The following is a 26,099-nucleotide window of genomic DNA, read 5'->3' as shown; positions in this document are numbered from 1 at the left end:
ATAATTTATATACTAATTACATCCAATGAAATTGTTGTTGTTGTTGTTGTAGGGTTTAACGCCATTTTTCAGCACACGATAGGCCATATATGGCGGCCAGTATCAATGGTGGAGGAAGAACCCGGGAAAACCCCGGAAAGAACCACCGACCCACGAGAAGCTACTGGCAAGCTTTCTCACATACCCACATTGGCTGAATCCGAGACTCGAACCCATGCAGACAGAGGTGAGATGGCAGTGGTCCGTAACGGACAGCGCTTTAGACCACTCAGCCACTCGGGGCCCCCCCAATGAAATTGACTTATAAAGCATGGCTGAAAAAAGAGTACTAATCACTGGAAACATAATTTATACAAGTTAATTTTCAACGAATGACATCTTGATTTTTGAGGTAAGACGATCAAGGAACTGTTGACAGGCTTTGTGCCTCCATGATTATCACATGTTAGTTGGCTATGTAGATCATATGTTAACCTCATCAATAATAACAATTGTAATAAGTAACACATGAATAATAATGTATATTTATGCCAGTATTATCTTAATATCTTGCAAAGTTGCAATTTCAGACAGTAAATATGGGTTTAAGAAACCTCACTCAACATACATGCACTTCTGTGCATTTAGGAAAGTATTAATAAACACCTAATGCATGTTAGTAACATTATTGTTTGTTTTCTTGATGGCAGTAGGGTTTGTAACAGAGATAATCAAATGAAACTTTTAAAAGTAAATTTATATATATATATATATATGTATGTATGTATGTATGTATGTGTATGTATATATATATATATATATATATATATATATATATATATATATATATATGCTTGCATGCATTGAAACTTTTCTAAGCTAAACCCCATTATACCAGAAACACCTAAAGACTGAAAATTGTTTGAGTGCCAAAATTTTCCTTTTTTCAATACCTTTAATTGCAAATTAAAATTTTACACTGAAAAACCTCCAGTGGATATGTTTCATTTTCTAAATTCCTGACATATGCTGAAACAGATTAATTATGGCTATCAAGTACTGTAGGAAGCTTATCAATGACACAAACATCCTGAAAATGTTCCAAGGGCATGCAGAGTTAAAACATTACTTTACATGCATTGACACAGATTAGGGCTTACAGTAAGCTAATGTGAAGTCATTTAACCATTAAAAAAAAGATTCGGTTTTAAAGTGAAATTATTCATAAAAATTTGCTTGTAGGTAAGCCATAAAAAAAGAATATTTTTATTCACTGAGTATTGGATTGTTATTGGTGTTATTCATTTGTTTACATGATCAACTGAACATTTCTGTTTTGGTGTTGTTATATACAATCTCTCTCTCTCTCTTGAAACATTGTTAAAGCTATGTTAAAAATCCACGTCTCTCTCTCTCTCTCTCTCTCTCTCTCTCTTATCACATAAATGCATAGAAAAAGACATTTTTGCAAGAGTTTTTGGTTTTGATGGGTTTCAGTGTCACACACAGACACACACAGAGTTGTACCGTATGCATTACGATAATGCTGTTTCTGAGATTTTATCATCCACCCCCTCAGTTCATCTGTCTGTCAGTCTGTCTGTAAACATTAATTTCCTGAGCATAATTTTAAAACTGTTCAAGGTATTTTAATCAAGCTTGCTACACATGTCAAGCAGGAGCCCTGAGTGGCCGAGTGGTCTAAAATGCTCACTGTTACAGATCACTGCAATCTCAACTCTGTCTGCATGGGTTTAAGTCTTGGGCTCGGCCAATGTGGGCATGTGAGAAAGCTTGCCGGTAGCTTCTCGTGGGTCGGTGGTTCTTTCGAGGGTTTTTCTGGGTTCTTCACCCACCATTTATTCTGGCCGCCATGTATAGCCTATCTTGTGCTGAAAAATGGCGCTAAACCCCACAACAACAACAACAACACATATTAAGCAAGTTGCATAAAGATTCCTTTTAATATTTTAGAGTTTTCTATGTTCATTAATACTTGTGTTACCATTGAAGAAAGTGTAGCAAAAGTAGTGGACAAATTGTCAGTGATAAATGATAGGATACTAGGATAAGCAGGACAACAAGTTTGAGTCTAGACCATAGGATACTAGCATACGCAATATAAATATTGATAGTGCTACACCATAAGGTACTAGCATATGCAGTATAAATGTCAGTGTTAGACCATACAATACTGGCATATGCAACATGTCAGTGTTAGACCATAGAGTACTGGCATATGCAGTATAAATGTCAGTGTTAGGCCATAAGGTAATGACATGTGCAATATAAATGTCAGTGCTAGACCGTAAGGTACTGGCAAAAGTAATATAAATGTCAGTGTTAGACCTAGAGGTACTGGCATATGCAATATAAATGTCAGTGTTAGACCGTAAGGTACTGGCATATGTAATATAAGTGTCAGTTATAGACCAAAGGGTTCTAGCATATGCATTATAAATGTCAGTGTTAGACAATAGGGTACTGGCATATGCAGTATAAATGTCAGTGTTAGATCATAGAGTATGTGTATATGCAATATAAATGTCAGTGTTAGACAATAGAGTACTGGCTTATGCAGTATAAATGTCAGTGTTAGACCATAGAGTACTGGTATATGCAATATAAATGTGTGTTTATGTGTGAATTGGATTTTTAATGTAGCTTTAAAAAATATTTTAGCATATTGCTGCGAAATCTGCAGTGTGATGGTGTATAGTGATGTCTAGCACTGGGGCATCATGCCACAGACATTTAGCATGATGTCCCACCCAGTCACATTATCCTGACATCAGGTCAACCAGTCCTAACACTAATCTCTATATGCTGAGTGCCAAGCGAGGCAGCTGTTAGTACCATTTTTATAACTCTTTGGTATGACTTGGCCAGGGTTCATTATAAATGTAATATGACATATGCAGTATAAATGTCAGTGTTAGACCATAGGGTACTGGCATATGCAGTATAAATGTCAGTGTTAGACCATAGGGTACTGGCATATGCAGTATAAATGTCAGTGTTAGACCATAAGATACTAGCATACACATTTTAAACATTGTCAGAACGGGACTATATTGTAGTCACAGTAGGAGTCTTTATTTAAGTTGGTGACCAGGAAGATATGTCATCTTGTGATATCTCTTCTTTTCACATTTAAAGTGTTGTTCAACAGGGAGGTGTTCTTTCACTTTTGCTTTTTATTATATATACAGACAATTAAATTCCTAAGTTGATTCAGTGCTCAATACAATTCTCATTACATATCACTCAGAAATCAGTATTTACAGTTTCTGAGGCAACAATGTTTAAATTTCTGTATTCTCTAAGCATATTTCTTTATGGCAGATGCCTTCAGTAGGTTGATAGCCATACTAGTTGGTTTTATATTATAAAGTGAAATGTATATGATGGTGGTGAAATGATGAGACACTGCAGCTTTTGTGTGCACATGTGAACATGTTTCTATGTACATTTAAACATCGTTGCCCATCTAATTTAAATTATTTATGTCCTTTTTGATGTAATATGTATGGAGAAAATTTAGTAAATGTAGAAAAAGCTAATTAGTGATTTGTTATAATAGTTTATGTTGGTCATTAGGCTTGCATAAATGAAACAGTGGTACTACAATATTTGTCAATAATTCTATTTTAAGCTTAGTAGAACTATTAAGACAATGTATGTTTTCTATGTTGACAGTAATATTAAACAAAGCAGTATACTAGTGCCTATTTGGAATAATGCATTATATATATATATATTTTCTATTACTACAACAAACTAAAAGATAATATTCACTGTACATTCATTTATCAACTTCTTAAACATTACCTGTCTGTACATACGAATTTATAGACTTCTTAAACATTACCTGTCTGTACATATGAATTTATAGACTTCTTAAACATTACCTGTCTGTACATATGAATTTATAGACTTCTTAAACATTACCTGTCTGTACATATGAATTTATAGACTTCTTAAACATTACCTGTCTGTACACATGAATTTATAGACTTCTTAAACATTACCTGTCTGTACATATGAATTTATAGACTTCTTAAACATTACCTGTCTGTACACATGAATTTATAGACTTCTTAAACATTACCTGTCTGTACATATGAATTTATAGACTTCTTAAACATTACCTGTCTGTACATATGAATTTATAGACTTCTTAAACATTACCTGTCTGTACACATGAATTTATAGACTTCTTAAACATTACCTGTCTGTACATATGAATTTAAAGACTTCTTAAACATTACCTGACTGTACACATAAATGTATAGACTTCTTAAACATTACCTGACTGTATGCATGAATTTACTGACTTTTTCTATTTTACCTTATTGTTCACATGAATTTATAGACTTCTTAAACATTACCTGACTGTATGCTTGAATGTATTGACTTTTTAAACATTACCTGACTGTATGCATGAATTTGTGGACTTTTTAAACATTACCTGACTGTACACATGAATTTATGGACTTCTTAAACATTACCTGACTCTGAATACAGTTAATCCTCACCTGTTCTCTCCTGCAGAACCTATAGACTGGACTTATGCACAGTTGGAACTGCTGGAGAAACAGGGTGTAGACTTGCGTAAAGAGATGGAGTCAAGACTTGTACAGCTGGAGGAACAGTATAGGAGGGAGAAAGAGGAGGCAGACTTGTTGTTTGAACAGCAGAGAAAGGTATGCATTGATGGTAGCTGTCAGAATCATTCCAGAATCTGTTGTCACAACTCTTGATTCGTGTTGCCTTCAGCCAACTCCGTGGCATACTTCTACGGCATTGAGGTCAGAAAGGCATCTTACTTGTCCTGTGTTAATTCCCACAACTCCGAGGCATACTTTTACAGCATTGTGGTCTGAAATGGCACCCTTTTGTTATTATGTGTATTCCCCCAGCACCTTGGCGTACTTTTGCACCATTGTGGCCAGAAAGTTTCGAAAACTACTTGGCATACTTTTTGCATCACTGAGGTCAGAGTGACACCTCTCTGAACCTGTGTTCATTCCCCCATTTCAACATATTCAAGTAGTTGTCTATCAGAGAGTTACAAGGTTACTTTCTAGCTTAAAAATGCATGCCGTACAAAAATGGAGGTTTTATTTTCCAGGTTGCTAGAATTTCTGTATTTCAGAGAGTATTTAATGTAAACTTGAAGACTTGTACATCTGGGATGAATTTAGTAAACTAAAGTTTGAAAGCATTGCCAAATATGTTGTTTTACAGCATCAGGAAGTCTGAAATATAATGATATTTTGTTAGTCTCATGCGGCTATTCAGAACCAGTTTTGTGTTATTTAGGGAAAAGTTGATGCCTTTTCATTAATTAATTAATTTAGCAATGAAAGTTAAATATGTTTATTAGCAGGGCTCAAGATTAGAAAGATTTTTTATTACATTTACTAACCAACAAGATCACCACAGTACACTTTTTGCTGATCCTGCATAAATTTCACGGATTCTGCTCAAATCGAACAGAAGCCAGTTCAGTTTCTAATTTAACGTTTATTATTCATTCACATCAACTCGTAACAGTAACAATTGTATTTCAATAACAAGGCTCATGAAAAGTTTGAAGTATATGTTCATTTTTTGTTTCTGATGCCCCATGTTCGTTTGTAATTTTCCAAATACTTGCACAACATCACAGACATTCATGTCTATTTCTTCAGCCATTCTTTTTTATTTGCCTAGGATTTCTGGTACTTTCTGTGTCTCTTTGGATCATATCTGCAGTTTCATTCTCTTGTCATCAACTAATTTATGGCATTTTATGGGTGGCCTAGCACCTTCCAAATACTTCAACATGTTTACATTTGTACATTGAATATTTATCAACAACAGTCTTAATATTAAAACAAATTTTTGGGTATAATTCTGGATTATATGTTGAGTGGATGACCTTTTCTGATTGGTCATTACTAGTTTGGTACACTATACCTTTTGTTATCATTAGTAATGAAATCAATGCTTGGGGCTGGTACACCAGGCTAGTTTGGTACACTATACCTTTGGTTATCATTAGTAATGAAATCAATGCTTGGGGCTAATACACCAGGCTAGTTTCACATCTTCCAAGACTGTTTTGGCAATAATCACACTAAATAACTTCAAGTGATAACTGGTTGAACATCTGTCCATCTGCACAGCAATGATTTATTGTACCTTCTCAAGTGCAGGATGTTAGTAGGCTATTAGTTAATGCAAAAAACAGGTCAATTTACCATGAAAGGTAAATACTTTGATACATGAATGCAAGACCACGTTAACTGTTACAGTTGTGACCGAGTAATTTTCAGTGTTCCAGCTGATTTGTGTTGGCTGGGGTTTTAGTGATACATCAACAAAGTCACTGACTGCGGCTTAGTAGTTTAGCATTAATTCTGAGCCCAGTAATTAGGGGCATAATAGAGGAGCAACGTTCAGGAGGACAACTTTGTTTAATTTGTTTGATCATTGCTGACATGAAAGATAGATGACAAACGATTATACATAATTTATTGAAAAAGGTAGTGTTAGTGAAACTTGGCATTGTGCAAACGATAATGCTACAGTTTTTGTAATTTTATGTTGTACAGTTAATTGAATCCATTCCAACATTTTTTATTCTTTTTGCAAAAAATGGAAATCATGGCCATCATGCATGGTTGGTGATCAGTAAAGAACTTTGCTTAAATAGAATATGTCAAAAAAATTTCATTAACAAGGATAAGGACACATAAATGAAGAAATTGCAAACTCAGGTTTGTTTTTCCAGTGCGTGACCATATTTAAAACCATATAAATATGTTTGTATCAGATATTTTTGTTGGTGTCATCGTCATTGAAAATTGATTTGTGCATCCATGCCTTTCAAAATTGTGAGAAAGAACTAAAATGTACCTTGTCAGAGCGTAAGTATTAAGCTATCTTGATGAAATTTCAAATTTATGAACTCAATTTTTCTGGATCATATTGGAAATACTGTGACCTTTTCTTAGGACTATGAGATACGAATTCAGAGTCTTCAGGAGCAGGTTGAGAGACATTCCATGATGTCCTCTTCTATTATGACAGAAGATCTGATCTCAGAGGAAGACACTGGTATGTATGCTCAAATACAGATACAGATGCACACAGACAAATGCTCACACAGACAAATGCATGCACAGCCAAATGCATGCACAGACAAATGTACACACAGACAAACTATATATCTGTAGGACTTTGAGAGCTGACTGAAGTTTTATGTGTATTCTGTTGAGGCTTATGATTAACCACCGGGCATAATGCGTTTTTGATGGAATATGATTTTTATTTGAAAGCTAAACTTCTCATAATATTTACAGTTGGTTTACTGTATATACTCACTTATAAGTTGAGTCCGGTTGCAAATTGCATAGACTCAGATCTGCCTTCACATTATATGTCAGTAGAGTTCTGCATGTGCAGTTTGTTAATATTAATTAGTGGATTAAACATAGACTCAGATCTGCCATCACATTACATACAAGCAGATCAGGATCTATGTTTTTTGAAGTGCGACCAGAGTTATGTTCCATGTAAACATATATGGTACCCAGTTTAAACTGTATGTCAGGGTACTTTGATTTCAAAAACTCACATTAAAATGACAAGAAAATTCTAAATTGCATCTATGGGTGAGTACCCCACATTAAAGGTGCCTTCCCTGCATCCCAGGCATGCTTTACTGGAACAGTCCTGAGTATACAGTACTTTGAATTGGTATTTTTATTGTTATCACCTGCTTAAATCTCATTTTTGTTGATAGTAAATTTGTGGATATGCCTGTATTAGTAATGTTGATTATGTCAAATGTATCTTCAGTTGGCTACAGTTAGGCCAGTCTTAAAGGGCACCTGTATATAAAAGACACTTGTCCATAAAGGGTACGTTCAGGAATCTCTAGGAAAATACTTTGTATAGGTGTCCTATATATAAATTACACCTCTCTATAAGGATACATTCAGGATTTTCTGGGAAACTACTTATACATTAACCTGTATATAAAGGACAACAGTCCATAAAAATACATTCGGGAATTCCTGGAAAATTACTTATATATGTTTCCTGTCCATTAAGAACACATTTAGGAACACCAGGAAAAAATATTTATATAGTTGTCCTGTATATAGAGGATACCTTTCAAATGAGGACAGATGTCACATAATATTTTACAAATGGTTATATTTCCACATCATATAAATGAGGACAGATGTCGCATAATATTTTACAAATGATTATATTTCCACAGCATGTAAAAGACATTGCCACATAATAAAATCTTGCAAATATCAAATAGAGATGACTTCATTGTGCACCTGTTCATATTCTTGAAAAATGTAGTGTTGGGACTTGCATGGTATCATTAAATATTTATGTAGATCATGATATTTAAGTGGAAAACATTTGTTGTCATATACAGTTAAGTTTGGGTTCAAGTTTGTTCATAAAGTCAGTTTGCATGTGTCATACACACACACACCCACACCCACACACCCACCCACACATACCCACACCCACACCCACACACACACATACACACATACACACACACACACAGCCAGTCATGGCAACATTAAAAATATTATTTAAATGCAATTCAATGGCAGATAATCTCATGTCATAGGAAGATCTGGATATTTAAATATGTACATACAGAGAGACAAATGTACATATTGATTATCTGATTGACAGACATGTTTACAAGGATCATAATACAGTTAAACTAAAAATTGGAAAACATACCCTTCCACTTGCATGTTTGTTATTAGAAAGAGGAGTGAAAGTATGTATTGTCCTAAAAGTAGGCTGCCTTATCCCATGACCTTATCGTCGAGACACATATGATCAACAGCAGGATAATTAAAGTTGAAACCTTTATGTATTTGTTTGTTTCAGCTGAGTGTGCTTGGACAGAGCGGGATTACCAGTTGGCATCCTGGGCCTTTAGAAAGTGGAAATACCATCAGTTTACATCTTTACGGGTAAGTATTTTTCATCTGAAGCCCTACAGCTGCTGCTACACCTTCTTTATCCTTCTGGTTCAAATGTTTCTTTGCTGCAGTATATTTTGTTTTCTTTTTAAAATTGTAGCCTTACCTTAATTTGGATAAGTCAAAACTCCAGCTTCCTCACTCAGTAGTTGCATTTAATGACCTGTCAGTAAATTTGATATTCCACTTTTGTATTTTAAAAATGAGCATCATCTAAATCTTCTTTATTGTATATTTATTGTGTAAATCTTTCTTTTTCTTTATAAGGGGAAGTGTTAAGTTTATTTAATTTATATTGTGTGCTTGACTTTTGTCCTTGACTGAGTGTTGTGGTCCGAGTTTTTGTATACCTGACTTTTTTCATGATTTTGTTTAGAGTTGTGAATGGGGTTTTTGCCTACCAGAATTTTGTAATGATTTTAAATAGTATACAAGATGTTTACTTGAATTTGAGTTCAAAAGTAAGTGAAAATTCCTGTTGGAAATTTTGATAAAGTTGGTATTTGTGTATATAGAGGTTTGGTTGACGATTATTCATTCCTCCTTTATGAACAGCTTGTGGAATTCTTTGCAGTTGTGTTAAGATATAATTTGAGAGGAATTATTAATCTAAATTATTCATTAGAATTACAAAGCATTCATTGACTTTTTGGACTAAAACACTATTGAGAACTAACTGACATATTATTGTGGCACATCAGGACATTCAAAAGTATTGGTACATTAGGACCTTCCATATGTGGATTTCATTCAGAACCTTCTATACTTTCAGACTTTTGATAGGACATTTAGGATTAGCTGTCTCTTATATCTTCACTAAGTAACTTGAGAAATAAATTATTTGTTGAATTTGCTAATCTTATTGGTTTGTTTTGCTTCTTTCTGTTATATAGTTTAAGACCAAGAGGAAATACACTAAAATATCAGCATGCTGTAAACTTCTTTTAATGCAGATCTAAAACCAGTAAGGTTCTTAAACTATAGGATATCTGAGCTCATTGTAATAGCTTGATAACTATGTACAAAACCATTGGATCATTATACTTAAATCCTTTAAATCTAATCATTTGTAAATATTGTCTAAATTATGTGGTTTACATAGCAAGGTTGACAATGCATATACATTTTCATACTGGGGCCCCGAGTGGCCAAGTGGTCTAAAGCGCTCACAGTTATGGATCACTGCCATCTCACCTCTGTCTGCATGGGTTCGAGTCCAAGGCTCAGCTAGCATGGGTACGTGGGAAAGCCTGCCAGTAGCTTCTCGTGGGTCAGTGGTTCTTCCCTGGGTTTTCCAGGGTTCTTCCTCCACCAGTTATACTGGCAGCCATGTATAGCCTATCTTGTGCTGAAAAATGGCATTAAACCCTAGAACAACAACAACAAAATACATTTTCATACAAGTTGGTGTTGTATTACTGTTTCTCTGGAATCTTGAAGCAGCTTAATGTTTGTTTTGTATGTGCTCATTCGAGTCATACAACCTTACAGATTCTTGAATTTGACTGATGGCCTTGAAGATACCTTGATTTGCAAAAAAATTTAATTTATGTTTTAGAAGTCCTTGAATTTATTGTAAAGCACTTTGGATTTGCCAGAGACTCCTTGAATTTATCTGAATAAATACAAAACATTAAAACTGAATAAAAATAAAATGTATCACTTTTTAAATTTAGAATTCTTGCTGTACATATTCCATATTCTCCAGATATAATGAACAAATAAATGAAATGAGGGAAAAATTTGGTTAGATCAAATGATGCATGACACCAGTTACAGAAAAATTTGGGTGGATCAAATAATGTATGACACTGGTCACAGAAAAAATTGGGTGGATTTAATGATGCAAGACATTAGTTATTGTGCTGTTGTGGCATGTTGATCAAATTTGCAAATAAAATTTGAAATGTCTCCAGCCTTTTCATCCAAGTGATAAATAAGCTTCTTACAGCTTTTGGCAGTCTTTTAAAAAAGTCAGGGGCTGCAGGAACCATGCTTTAGCAGTTCAGAGTTTTTACTGTATGGTCTGCAGCATGGATTCAAAGAGTCATGGTTGCTTATCAACTATTTTATCATACAGATTATATCAAACAATTGATCTGCTTGCTGAGCAACAATCCAGCATGTAGAGACTTTATATTTGCCCAATTTGTTTTTGGCCAACAGTGCAATAACAGCAGGGGGCCCCGAGTGGCCGAGTGGTCTAAAGCGCTCACCATTACAGATCACTGCCATCTCACCTCTGTCTGCGCCAGTTCAAGTCTCAGATTCAGCCAGTGTGGGTATGTGAGAAAGCTTGCCAGTAGCTTCTCCTGGGTCGGTGGCTCTTTCTGGGGGTTTCCCCTGGTTCTTCCTCCACCATTAATACTGGCCGCCATGTATGGCCTATCGTGTGCTGAAAAATGGCGTTAAACCCTACAACAACAACAACAACAACAGCAATAACACCATATTCATTTATGCATTTTTTTCTCATTAAAATATTGCCAGTTTTTTCTCATTATTCATGCTGAAAATTTGAAATTGATTATCTTTCAAGAACATGATGAAACCTTTTGTGGGCTCTAATGTTGGAAGGAGATATTAAGTATCATGATATTTACCATATATGCTCACTCATAAGTTGAATCCAATTGCCAACAACATAGACCCTGATTTGCTGACATGTAATGCGCCAGCAGATAAGGATCAGTTTTATTTCTTCTGCTGATTACTCCTAACAAACTACATAATCCCAGATCAGCTGGAGCATTATGCAATGGCAGAGTTGGGTCTCTGTAGTTGATAGTTTGATTAGACTTGTAAATGAGTATATATGGTAATTGTACATGTAATAGATATGGAATGAGTTGTAAATGCTAAATCTTTAAATTTCCTTCTCTGTTGAGATTACAGAACCATTTGGTTGTCAATATGGAACATAATGTTTCTTGCCTTGATGAAATTTCACTATCTGTAACCAAGATTAATAGAAAAATCAGATTTAATTTGGTTTTGTTTGGTCTTTTATGGCACTGCAGCGTAAGTAAGTTATATATTGTGGGGGCATTTGGAGTAAAGTGCCTTGTCCAATGACATGCAATAGTTGACCTGGGATGACTTAATGATAGGATTCAAACCCACACTGATTCAGTCACAAGTCTGGAACACTGGTTACAGAGCCACTGTGGTTCCACCAGTGGAAAGATCAGATTGTGTCTCAGTTGCATGAGGTTTTGAGAAATAGTTGTGGCTGTTCTGTTGAACCTGCATGAGTGTTAGAGACATAGGTATGGCTGTTCTGTCTCATCATCATCAGTGTTAGAGACAGGTATGGCTGTTCTGTCTCATCATCATCAGTGTTAGAGACATATGTATGGCTGCATCATAGAGACATAGGAATGGCTGAATCAACATTTGGGATGATGTTTATGAAATGTTGAAACATTTAACTTTTTTTAAAAATGGATATTTTTGCATAGCATAAGGTTTCAAGAGATCCCAAAAAGCTAAAAAAATGTTTAGGTTGGTGTGCATTTTCTTATACTACTCTTGGTTGAAAATCTATTCCCAAGTAAAGGTTATTATGTCCAAGTAACTGAATGGATATAACAAAAATTAATCAGATTTGCACAGTTTGAAGAGCATAGACTCCATATGAAATAAAAATAATAGGGAAATGAGAAACGAAAAGAAAATTAATGATAGAGACAGAAAAAGAGTTTAAAGTCACACAAAAAGAATAACTAAAATACTTTCTTTAAATATTCTTTAATATATCTCTGAAATACTATAGCAGAATGTACACAAGCAGTGCCCTCAACTAACATGTATTATTTACGTCCAGAGAAGAGAGTGGGGTCATCCTTTCTTGTGGTTCTCACTCCACATGAGATCCTAAAACAGGTGATTGATGTAAATTAATGATAGAGAATATAGGTAATGGGATTGCCTACTACCCAAAGCCAATAACTGGTTTGGATTGCTTTTGAAAACTAGAGACTAATTCATTAATTATAATCAAACAGAGACACTGAAACAACAGCTTGTTACGAATGGATACGGGTCATGTGTTGACGTTACATTTTACTTTAAGCTGAAACACACAACTAAGAAATGGATCTTTGATGATCCTTGAGTAGTCTGTCTCTATTCTGAATTGTAACCTTTGATCATTCCTTAGTGAATATGAGACAGTAATGTGAATATATGATAATTATGTGCTTATTCTACAATATTTTATCAATCTTCATGAAAATTCAGGTCTTTAATATAGATTACATTACTTTATAAAGATCAGTTACATCAATGAAAATGATGTACTGGTAATCGTTTGAGTGCATCAAATAAAATACTGGTGGTAAACCAAGTATCAGTGGACATATGGCTAAAATGTGATAGGAAAAATGAAGTATGGTTTTTAAGAAAAGATGATTAAAGCAAACTACATTAATTTGTGTGTGTGTGTGTGTGTTTTAGGAACATATGATATGCTTGGCATAAGTAGAATATACTATGAACTGTAGATCAGAAGTACTATGCACCCCCTCAAATTGTGAACTCTTTGTTTCTTTTATTTCATGTTAGAGAAATCAATACAAGCACATGTCATCCAAATGCATACAAAATAATGATACAAATTCTGTATAAAAGCAGTCATATTAGTTGATATCAATTTACTGTTATAGTAGTTGGACAAAACTTGGTACCACTATTTGACCTGTTGTTGATTTTGTTGATTGCTTATCATAATATCACAGTATTACTGGTGTTTAGCACAATTTCAATGACATAATCCTTATATTGGATGATTACAAAATGAAGCCCGGATTTCCAGGTCAAAAAGTAATAACCTATAGGATGGAAAATATGGTATTTGCTGGTGAGTGACTTTTCCACTATGGCACAGTTACTGAGATCACATTTATTGAATTTCCACAACAGAAAGCCTGTGTGGTCAGTTTACAGCATGTTGTAAACTCTTAATATTTCCTAAGATCTCTTATATTTTTCATTGACTTCATCATTTTCTTTCGCAAAATCATTTTTGCAGTCACTAAAATTGTATAAGCATTATTCATTTTTATTATTTAATAAAGCTCAGAAGTTACAAATACGTCAATTTAAATCCAGTCTTTCCCAAAGTTATTACAATATATATATATATATATATATATATATATATATATATATATATATATATATATATATAAGGGTAACAAGTGACATCATATTGATGACAACTTGACGTAAGAGTCATGTCATCATTATCAACTGCATAGGAAGTGTTGATTTCGCGAAAGCGGACATCCATTGGATTATTTTATTAAATGTTTTGAAAGTCATGCAGTAATCATCATGACACTATTCATGGGAAATATTTATCATGGCCTTCAATATGAGCAATATCCATTATGGCCCTCATCATGGGAAATATCCATCATGGCCCTCAATATGGGAAATATTCATCATGGCCCTCATCATGGGAAATATTCATCATGGGAAATATTCATCATGGCCCTCGATATGAGAAATATTCATCATGGCCCTCAATATGGGCAATATCCATCATGGCTCTCAATATGGGCAATATTCATTATGGCCCTCATCATGAGAAATATCCATTGTGGCCCTCATCATGGGAAATATCCATCATGGCCCTCAATATGGGAAATATTCATCATGGCCCTCATCATGGGAAATATTCATCATGGGAAATATCATGGCCCTCAATATGGGCAATATTCATCATGGCCCTCAATATGGGCAATATCCATCATGGCCCTCATCATGGGAAATATTCATCATGGCCCTCAATATGGGCAATATTCATCATGGCCCTCAATATGGGCAATATCCATCATGGCTCTCATCATGGGAAATATCCATCATGGCCTTCAATATGGGCAATATTCATCATGGCCCTCAATATGGGCAATATCCATCATGGCCCTCATCATGGGAAATATTCATCATGGCCCTCAATATGGGCAATATTCATCATGGCCCTCATCATGGGAAATATCCATCATGGCCCTCATCATGGGAAATATCCATCATAGCCCTCAATATGGATAATATTCATCATGGGAAATATTCATCATGGCCCTCATGATGGGCAATATTCATCATGGCCCTCATCATGGGTAATATTCATCATGGCCCTCAATATGGGCAATATTCATCATTGCCCTCATCATAGGAAATATCCATCATGGCCCTCATCATGGGAAATATCCATCATAGCCCTCAATATGGACAATATTCATCATGGGAAATATTCATCATGGCCCTCATGATGGGCAATATTCATCATAGCCCTCATCATGGGTAATATTCATCATGGCCCTCAATATGGGCAATATTCATCATTGCCCTCATCATAGGAAATAGCCATCATGGCCCTCATCATGGGAAATATTCATCATGGCCCTCAATATGGGCAATATTCATCATGGCCCTCATCATTGGAAATATTCATCATGGCCCTTATCATGGGAAATATTCATCATGGCCCTCATGATGGGCAATATTCATCATGGCCCTCATCATGGGTAATATTCATCATGGCCCTCAATATGGGCAATATTCATCATTGCCCCCATCATAGGAAATATCCATCATGGCCCTCATCATGGGAAATATTCATCATGGCCCTCAATATGGGCAATATTCATCATGGCCCTCATCATGGGAAATATTCATCATGGCCCTCATCATGGGAAATATTCATCATGGTCCTCATCATGGGAAATATTCATCATGGCCCTTAATATGGGCAATATTTACCATGACACAATTCATTGGCAGTATTCATCATGACACAATTCATGGGCAATATTCTTCATGATACAATTCATGGGCAGTATTCATCATGGTCCTTATCATGGGCAAAATTCACCATGCCACAAGTCATTGGCAATATTCGTCATGACACAATTCATGTGTAGTATTCATCATGGCTCATTTCATGGGCAATATTCACCATAGCACTATTCATGTGCAATATTCATCTTAGCTCTATTCATGGGCAGTGTTATAGCACTTTCATGTGCAATATTCAGTATAGAATTATTCATGGTCAGTATTCATTAGAGTATTATTCGTAGGCAGTATTTGTATTGACTAGTCATTGGAGGCAGATTAGGGGAAAATGTAATAAATGAATTGAAATTGTTTTAACATACTCTTTTTATTGACAGGATGATCTTTGGGGAAATGCCATATTCCTGAAAGAAGCCAATGCTATAAGTGTGGAATTGAGCAAGAAGGTAATACAATCAAGATAGAGCAGTGTTCATAGTTACGGACCTGATCTTTATAAATGCAAATACTGTTCAAAGCTTAAATTTCTTAAGTGGAAGGTCACATAATATAACTAAATTTATTTTCATCCATGTAATGTGCTTTTTAACAATGAATAAAAAAGTTCTAAATCTTTTAGTTGTATGTAAAGAAGTCTCATGTTTTAGAAAAATGAAAGTACTGTACTTTATTCTTTCCCAGTGAAATAAGAAAGATTTGGTATCGGTTTATATGCCTTAGTATTATATTTTTACCTTTACCTGTCTGCCCTGTCACATTACAGCCATTGTAAACTTTGTTTTTGCTCATTAACCTTAAAAGAATTTAACGATTTGAAACAAATTAATTAATGTAAATAATACCTATGATCAAGTCCAATTTTCATCATTTTATGTCAGTTGAAATTTGATAAAGATATGGCTCCCATTTTACTTCATATTTATGGGATCATCTGGATTGCATCTCATTCAAACATTATTTTACATCTCAGTCTGTTTGTCATCTGTATGTACAGTAGCACTGCATTTATCCAGTACTCATTCCTTCATCTGTATGTACAGTAGCACTGCATTTATCCAGTACTCATTCCTTCATCTGTATGTACAGTAGCACTGCATTTATCCAGTACTCATTCCTTCATTTGTATGTACATTATCACTGCATTTATCCAGTACTCATTCCTTCATCTGTATGTACATTATCACTGCATTTATCCAGTACTCATTCCGTCATCTGTATGTACAGTAGCACTGCATTTATCCAGTACTCATTCCTTCATCTGTATGTACAGTAGCACTGCATTTATCCAGTACTCATTCCTTCATCTGTTTTATTTGAACTTTACATTTCATGAACATGTAGATTTCAGTAAAACCTTCTTATTTGAAATTCACTTTATCTGAACATATTTTATTTATATGGTTTTACTATGTATGTTTAAAGTGATATACCCATTTTAATTGCTTATAAGTTTGCGGTTTATGTTACTCCTAACAAACTGCATATATCCAGATCTACTGGCTCATTATGCAACAGCAGGTCTGGGTCTGTGCAGTTTACAGTTGAATCCGACTTGTATGTGAGTACATATGGCAGTTAAAAGACAATATTGGATCTTGCTCTATTACCATGGTACATGTTGGCAGATCAAATATATTTTAAAACAAAATAGAAAATATTCATATTTTTTCATTAGGTTCAGTTCCAGTTTGTGTTGCTGACAGATACCTTGTACTCCCCACTTCCCCCAGAGCTCCTTCCTTCAGAGGACAGGGATGAGAACAGACCTTTTCCAAAAACTGTTGTTGCTGTTGAAGTACAGGATACCAAAAATGGTGCCACTCATTACTGGAGCCTAGAAAAACTTAAGTAAGATTCTTGTGTTAATTTTTGACATTTGTATACTGTTATGTAGAGGTTAATTATCAGTATGAAGCACAAGTCAGCTGAAAGCATCGACTGAGATAATTCAAGGGTAGAGTGACTCAAGATGGTTTGGATCTAAGTACTGGCCCATGCAGCTACACAATCATATTTTTTCCTGTTACAGGTAAGGCAAGAGAGTTTTGCAAACTTTTTAGACCTGCCAACCCTTATGATTTTGCCTTAAGTCTTATGGAAATGACCCTTAAAGTACAGACTTATGGGGAAAAAAACACAAATTATGGAAATATGATTGTTTGCAGTAAAATCCAGATTCTTGCTTGTCCATGTTGATTCAGATCTGGATTTCATATCAGATTCAGTAGAGTTGGTCAGGGAACAAGACTGACTTTACAGGAGTACCTCAGACACTTTAAACTGCATGTATTTTGTGTTATGAGTCTAGGCTCTTACAAAAAGTAACAGAAAAGAGTGAAGACAACAAGCTTTGTAAAATTTAACAAATAATTTATTTCCCTAGAATTTCATGTGAAAAATGAGAAAAAAGAAATTATGGTTTTTGAATCAAATCCAAAAAAAATCCAAGAATTAAAAAATAGGAGGTCTAGTAAAAAAAAGTCCTGAATGAAACTGAGTTCAAATCCAAGTGAAATCCAAAATGGAAGACTATGACATCTGTTATGAACTGCGAAGTGCTGCACTGTTAACAGTCTCTTGTTGAATCACAGAAAATATTATTCCAGTTTTTGAATTCTGTATAAATTTCAATAAATGACATCGTCCAAGAATTAATTTAGAGCACTAGTATTTCCAGGGAAAACAATCACTTGAATTCAAAATAATTTGAAGAAAATAAAATAATTTGTTAATTCAATCTGGACACAAACTGGACACAACATAAACAACTTGATGTCTCAAGTGTTGAGGCATGACTGACTATTCTTTCTCAATACATCAGTAATACGTCTAACTAAAATGCAAAACAGATTCCCGATGGGGGTCAACCTTCTAGAAATGGAAGTTTGTTACATTATAAATATTGTATCATCCAGGTATGACCTTGACTTAACATAATAATTCTTAATCTGAGAAAGAATTTTAAATTTTAAAAAAAAAAAGTTGTTTACTAAAACTATCACTGGTTCTGAATCAAGGTCAGAAACTAGATACAATGTTTTTATTATTAGTTGTTTATATAAAAAAAAACAGATCAAACAGAACTGAAGTGAATTTCTGGACAATTTCAAATCCAGTAAATAAAGTACATTACAGTAGTATGTAATGGGAATTTTTTGTAAAAACTCATAAACAAACAAATAAAATCAAATATAAATTAAATCAAATATACATAACATGTTTAGTGCCAAATATCTGCATGACCAAGCTCTTGCTTATTTTATCAAAATGGCATCCAACAAGCAATATATTTTCAGGATGAAAGGGACAGTAAACCTCTTAAAAATTTGAATTGTACAGGAAGAGTAACAGTTTTATTTTGTGGACATCATGCATTGATTTGAGTTTGTCTCATGCATGATAAAGGATTGCCATCAACCTGGCCCACATGAAATTAAATATTTGTTTAAGGATTACATTAAGTTGAGAGATAGCAAGAAACCTTTGAACTCCATAGGGTTTTGGAACTACATTGAAACTGTGCTGGAGGTAATTAAGGTCCAGGAAAACTTGACACACGTTTTAGTTGAATATAATGCTTACCATCACTGCATAAGTCCTGAGTTGCAATTCTGGACTTTTAAATGCCAGCTTCACAACAGCAGTACATAATATTTTGTTACACCTTACTGAAGTCTGGTCTGACTTACAGAAAAAAATCAAGTTCCTTACAGAGAAGGCATGTTTGGGTTGGCAGGTCTGACTTTAGAAATCCTGAAACAAATACTCATTCAGTGGAGAAAAAGCATGTACTACAGTGAACCCAGTTTATGATAACCTTGGTTTGAAGGTATTTTTTTTCAATTCTCCTTATGTAATAGAATATTTAATTGAACCTAAAACAGTTTTCTTTGTATATTTAATTATCTTTTCCCTATACAGGTATTCTTCATAATTAGGGAAATTCTGTTTGCGAGAAAATAAAATCTGTTTTATGTAACATGTTGAGAGGCTGATTGTAAACAGGTTCACTGTATATCAAAATCAGAATTTAAAATAATAATTAGTGTGTATATTTAGTAAAATTGATGAAATAAGGTGAAAGACCCATGTTTGATCATTATTTTGATAGGCAAAGTTGGGATCATATTAATTGGATCTGTTGATTGGATTTGTTGACTTGATTTGAGCTCTGTCCTTTGGTTCAAGTTTCATAATGGAGAGATTCAGTTATCAGATCAGCAAGAAGGGAAAAATGATTTTGTTTGAAAACTCTAATTTGAATAAAATAGAATGGCACAGATACATTGATTTCAATACATATTTGAGTTGCAGTCTGATAGGTTGTTATTTCGAGCCTATGCCTACCCAATGAAAACTTTCAAAATAAATATTAAGTTAGAGACATGATAGTAATATTTCTTGCGTGCATTTGATATTGTTATATTTTTAAAGAATAGATGCAATATTGTACAGTGTTCCAGCTAGTATTGAAAAGAGGGCAGGGCACCATCTGCATCAAAAGACACTTTGTGCATGTTGATACTGTTTAAAAGAGTAAATTTAGTGCATGAACCAGCACAGAATCATTTAGTTTCTGTTAATTTCCTATTATAGCATGGTACATAGATTTTAAAAATTCTGGTTTTTCTTTTGGTTTTTGAAATGAGATGTTAATGCTTTAAGGCCCAAAAATTAGGTATGACATTGTAAATTCATATTTCACTAATTCTTCCTTATTCACTAAACTGTTCACTGTTACGGATCACTTCCATCTCACCTGTCTGCATGGGTTCGAGTCTCAGGCTTGGCCAATGTGGGTATGTGAGAAAGCTTGCCAGTAGGTTTTTGTGGGTCAGTGGTTCTTTCTGGGGTTTTTCCAGGTTTTTCCTCCACCGTTGATACTGGACGCCATGTATAGTCTATCTTGTGCTGAAAAATAACATTAAACCCTACAACAACAACAACTTCCTTATTCATGAAAGGGATGTTTTACTAAAGGTTTCTGTGAAAAAATATTTAATAATCTCATTTAAAATTATTTTTTCTTGAATAAAGATATCTTGTATTTAGCAAAATGGAAATAACTTTTCTTTAATACAAAACAAAACTTTTGTTTACAAAAAAATGTATCACAATTATTGTAACTTAAGTTACCTCCCTTTTCAATTCACATGGAATTCCATAATAGAAATACTTTTTTGCACTGTAAAAATGTTGAGTTAAGCTAACAATAAACAATAAAGCTAACAATAAACTATTCATGATAAAGACAGAACCCCATTTTTAGGTAAAAATATCGTTAGTAACATTTCATCATTGAAAAACAAATATAAAAAGTCTTATAATTAATCATGCATCAAGATGAATGTCTTGCCACACCAATAGTGTGCTGTTAGATAATGAATAAAAACTTTATTAAAATGTTGTGTTCTTTTTTTGATAATAAATTTGTACAGAACTATTCAAAGAAATTGCCTAATTTAGATGGTAGTATGTCTTTTCACAGCTTGTACAAATTTATATCACAGATCTATGCATGGATGTGATTCTATAACATTTGTTTTATGAGTTGCTGTATGCACTTGCTTATAAGTTGTGTTCAACTGCAAACAGCATAGATCTTGATCTGCTGTTGCATAAGGTTGATTGTTCTACTGATTACTTCTGTTGCGTAAGGTTGATTGTTCTACTGATTACTTCTGTTGCATAAGGTTGATAAGTTCTACTGATTACTCCTGTTGCATAAGGTTGATTGTTCTACTGATGACTGCTGTTGCATAAGGTTGATTGTTCTGCTGATTACTTCTGTTGCATAAGGTTGATTGTTCTACTGATTTCTTCTGTTGCATAAGGTTAATAAGTTCTACTGATTACTCCTGTTGCATAAGGTTGATTGTTCTACTTATTCTACTGATTATTTCTGTTGCATAAGGTTGAGAAGTTCTACTAATTGCTGCTGTTGCATAAGGTTGATTGTTCTACTGATGACTGCTGTTGCATAAGGTTGATTGTTCTACTGATTACTTCTGTTGCATAAGGTTGATTGTTCTACTGATTTCTTCTGTTGCATAAGGTTAATAAGTTCTACTGATTACTCCTGTTGCATAAGGTTGATTGTTCTACTTATTCTACTGATTACTTCTGTTGCATAAGGTTGATAAGTTCTACTAATTGCTGCTGTTGCATAAAGTTGATTGTTCTACTGATTGCTACTGTTGCATAAGGTTGATTGTTCTACTGATTACTCCTGTTGCATAAGGTTGATTGTTCTACTGATTACTCCTGTTGCATAAGGTTGATTGTTCTACTGATTACTCCTGTTGCATAAGGTTGATTGTTCTACTGATTACTGCTGTTGCATAAAGTTGATTGTTCTGCTGATTACTGTTGTTGCATAAGGTTGATAAGTTCTACTGATTACTACTGTTGCATAAGGTTGATTGTTCTACTGATTACTTCTGTTGCATAAGGTTGATTGTTCTACTGATTACTGTTGTTGCATAAGGTTGATAAGTTCTACTGATTACTACTGTTGCATAAGATTGATTGTTCTACTGATTACTACTGTTGCATAAGGTTGATTGTTCTACTGATGACTGCTGTTGCATAAAGTTGATTGTTCTACTGATTACTGCTAAAAAACTGCATAGACCTAGATCTGCCAACACTTGATGCAATGGCAGATCTGCATCTATGAAGGATGCAGTTGGATCCAACATATAAGTGCGTATATATGGTATTTTATCTGTGCATAAAAGGAAATGTCCAATCACCAGTTTTATTCATTCTGGGTTCTCCTTGTCAAATCCAACATGTTTCATTGAATAACAACTGCTAATTGTAGTTTTAAACATACTGATCAATAAATTGCTGCTCTGCTGGTTGATTTATCATTGGTCAAATCAATACATTGCCATGTGCTGCAAACCCATGTCATGTAGTCATACATGGAGGGTGACATTGTGTGGAGTCAACACCTATTGTACAAACCATTAATTCATTATTGGTATAGTTCACCTTCCCATAACTTTTAAAAAGCTGTGTTTGGTCAGACATAAATATTTCAGGATGATAAAGCTATGTTTGGACTGACTGTAAATATTAGAAGATGATGAAAGCTGTGTTTGGACTGATTAAATATTAGAGGACAATAAAGCTGTGTCTGGATTGACTGTAAATATTAGGGGATGATAAAACAGACTCTTGAATGAATCTACAATTTCAGTGTTCTGGTGATATGTGAATTTTAACAGGACAATGACACTGCTGCACATTGCACACAATGTAGAGATGCTGCACACAAGTATAGGAATTGGGATTTTTTAAAAATGAATTTGTACTTTTGGAGAACAGTGATGCATGAAAACTCCCAGCAACTTAGTTTTAGGTCACACATTTAAAAATTCACTCTGTGCAATAGGCAATTTTTATTTAACTGTTAAGAAAAAAGTGAAAAAGAATCTAAACATGAATTAGAACAGTAAGGATTTTTATTTTATCCAAATACCTTAGTCTGAACAAGCAGACTGTGACAGTGATGGACTAATTAACCCTATGACAGCGATGGACTTATAACCCTATGACAGCGATGGACTTATTACCCTAATACAGCATTATCAAACCGATAAGAAATCATAGTAAACTCTGATTCAAGAAAGTGAAATGTAGCAGAGGTCTTGTTAATCAAAAATCTTGTTTTGGAATAGAGATATCTAAGAGACAGTATCAGTGAGATGTGGAAAATTGTTCATAACAGCCATCTAGAACCGTTCCAGTTGTCCATATGTACCTTCTGACAGCTGACTGGGAAAGGGGGTTCTCAGCTCAGAACAATATTTATACACAGATAAGAAACAGATTATACTGAGAAATCAACAGATTATTGCTTATATAAATAGAGGAGACATCTTGGGATTTTTATTTCAATAGAGCTCTAAACAGAGTGGAATAGGAAGAAAAAATTGGATATTTAAGTGTTAGGTAAATATTGAAATTGAACTATAGCAGGCCCCCCCCCCACCTTTTTTTCTTTTACAAGTCCCCATTATTTTAGTGACTGGGAGTAGGGGGGTGGTTCTTGCCCCTTTTGATAAAATCCTGGTAACATCTCTAACAATGTATTGGGTTTGGGCAGATAAAAGGAACTAGGTGCCTTAACAACAGGACACAGTGTCCTGGAAAAGGGAAAGGATGCTTTTTAACTTTTCAGGATCAGGCATAGTATCTAATTATTTTGTGGTAGCTGGAACACTGTTGTAGACATGCAACAATTGGCAGGATGCAGAAAATACTAAAATTACTTACAATTCCAGTATGTGTACCAACAATCCTTAATTTATACTTGTCTATATTATTGTCTTAGTTCATTGTCATGTAGGACTTCATATGTGTTTATTGAAAAGAAAGTAGAATTACTTGCCAGAAATATGATATATTTGTTATTTATTATTGTTATTTTCAAGAGATATAATTAAATTTTTGTACTGAAAATGATCAGGGTTTACATGATTTTTTGAAGTTCGTGAAAAGTAACATGGACAAGCTAAATTGAAATAAGTTGAAATAAGCGATGTCACCATTTCCTCAACAGAGTTTCGTAACAAGAAAGTAATGACATTTTAAAAGTTTCAAATGTCAAAAAAAATTGAAGAACTTCCAGTATACTCAAACCCGTATGAGTTCCAACTTTGTCTACCAAAATCGTAACTTTTGATGAAAGTAAGACATGCATGATCACTGTATTTAATCCTCTGACGGTCGTTAAGATGTAGTATGTTATTTGTAATTAATAAAAATCTGTAAATATTTTCATGATGAAGTAAGCAGATGTTTTAAGTATCAGCTGCAGACTTCGTTGTTCTGACATTTCATGGTTTCTTTATCGAATCATTTTTGTCAGTTTTTATGCATTTTGCTTTCAGTCACAGATTTGAATGATTGCTAAGTGTAGACTCTGTTGATGCTGAAGTCTACCTGGTGTTTTCTTGCCCAATACTTACCATGCTAAATGAATAGCCTAACATTTGCTAACAAGCTTGTAACATAGCACCATCTATCATGCATGCATACTTGACATCAAGCAACCATATATACTTGCATACAGGTCAAGTTCAACTGCAAACAACATAGACCCTGCTCTGCCATCACATAATATGCTGGCAGGTCAAAGTCTGTGTTGTTTTTTTTTTTTTGTTGTACTGATTACTTATAACAAACATCTATGACCCAGATCTGCCAGTGCATTTTGCACTGGTAGATATTCTCTATGCAATTTGCAGTTAGACTGGATTTATAAGCAAGTACATACATTTCTGAAATATCACCTAAAGTACTTTTCAATCAGACTTTATCATTCAGATAGTTTGACTCTTTTGTGTTGGAGGTATGTTTCACATGCTTGACTGGTTTCCTATTTTAGACAACGGTTGGAACTCATGCGAGAGATATACAATGAAGATTTATCACCGGACACACCAGAGGCCAAACAAGATTTCTTTCACTGCCTCACTGGCTGTGGAAACCAAAATTATTTTAATTTCAAGAACCTGATTCCATCTAGGTGTGTTCACTGTTGAACTTGATGTGATTATTCACTGCATGCAGTATAAATGCTTAATCATGAGTTTCCGTGAGCAGTAGTTTTTCTCTGTGAATTCTTATGTGTCTTTTTCATGAATCAGTTTTTATTTTCAGCAATTTATTTGTCTAAATGAATTTAGTTTTCTTTCAGTATAGTCTTTGCTTATTTATCAACAGAAATTTCAGTTGGAAATAACTTTAAATTTTCTGTCAAATGACTTCAATAACCATTGTTGATTGATAATCCAATGCATTGTGCAACCACAGATCTGCCAGTGTGTAAACCAATAGACTAATGCACTATGTAATGACAGATCTGCCTCTGTGTATACTGATAGGCCAATACAGTATGAAGTAGCAGATTTGCTTCTATGTAGACTGACAGGCTAGTGCACTATGGGATGATAGATCTGCCCCTGTATAGACTGATAGGCCTATGCACTATGCAATGACAGATCTGCCTCTGTGTAGACTGATAGACCAATTTACTTTGTGTTGACAGATCTGTCCCTGTGTAGACTAGTAAACCAGTGCACTGTGTGTTGACAGATCTGTCCCTGTGTAGACTGATACACCAATGTACTGTGTGTTAACAGATTTGCCCCTGTGTAGACTGAGAGCCTAATGCACTATGTAGTGACAGATCTGCCTCTGTGTAGACTGATAGGCCAGTGCACTATTGGATGTTAGATCTGCCCACAGTGTAGGTTGTTTGGCCAATGCACTGTTCAGTGT

The 26,099-nt window shown here is 34.5% G+C and overlaps 1 protein-coding gene across 1 annotated transcript in view; it reads left to right on the top strand.

Moving 5' to 3' along the window:
- LOC149782000 (kinesin-like protein unc-104) overlaps positions 1-26,099 on the top strand; it is a 196,319-nt gene that overhangs the window by 86,260 nt on the left and 83,960 nt on the right. Inside the window, exons 19-23 of the mRNA XM_089933404.1 lie at positions 4,534-4,685; positions 6,984-7,086; positions 8,905-8,990; positions 16,181-16,249; positions 17,479-17,651. Of these exons, the coding sequence (XP_089789530.1) occupies positions 4,534-4,685; positions 6,984-7,086; positions 8,905-8,990; positions 16,181-16,249; positions 17,479-17,651 (583 nt within the window). The remainder of the gene's footprint in view (positions 1-4,533; positions 4,686-6,983; positions 7,087-8,904; positions 8,991-16,180; positions 16,250-17,478; positions 17,652-26,099) is intronic.

The sequence above is a fragment of the Sinohyriopsis cumingii genome, chromosome 15 (assembly GCF_028554795.1).
Source record: "Sinohyriopsis cumingii isolate HCF-2022 chromosome 15, ASM2855479v2, whole genome shotgun sequence".
NCBI classification, from domain to species: domain Eukaryota; kingdom Metazoa; phylum Mollusca; class Bivalvia; order Unionida; family Unionidae; genus Sinohyriopsis; species Sinohyriopsis cumingii.
Note: the sequence above shows the minus strand (reverse complement) of the source record. Positions and strands in the feature narration are given on the sequence as shown.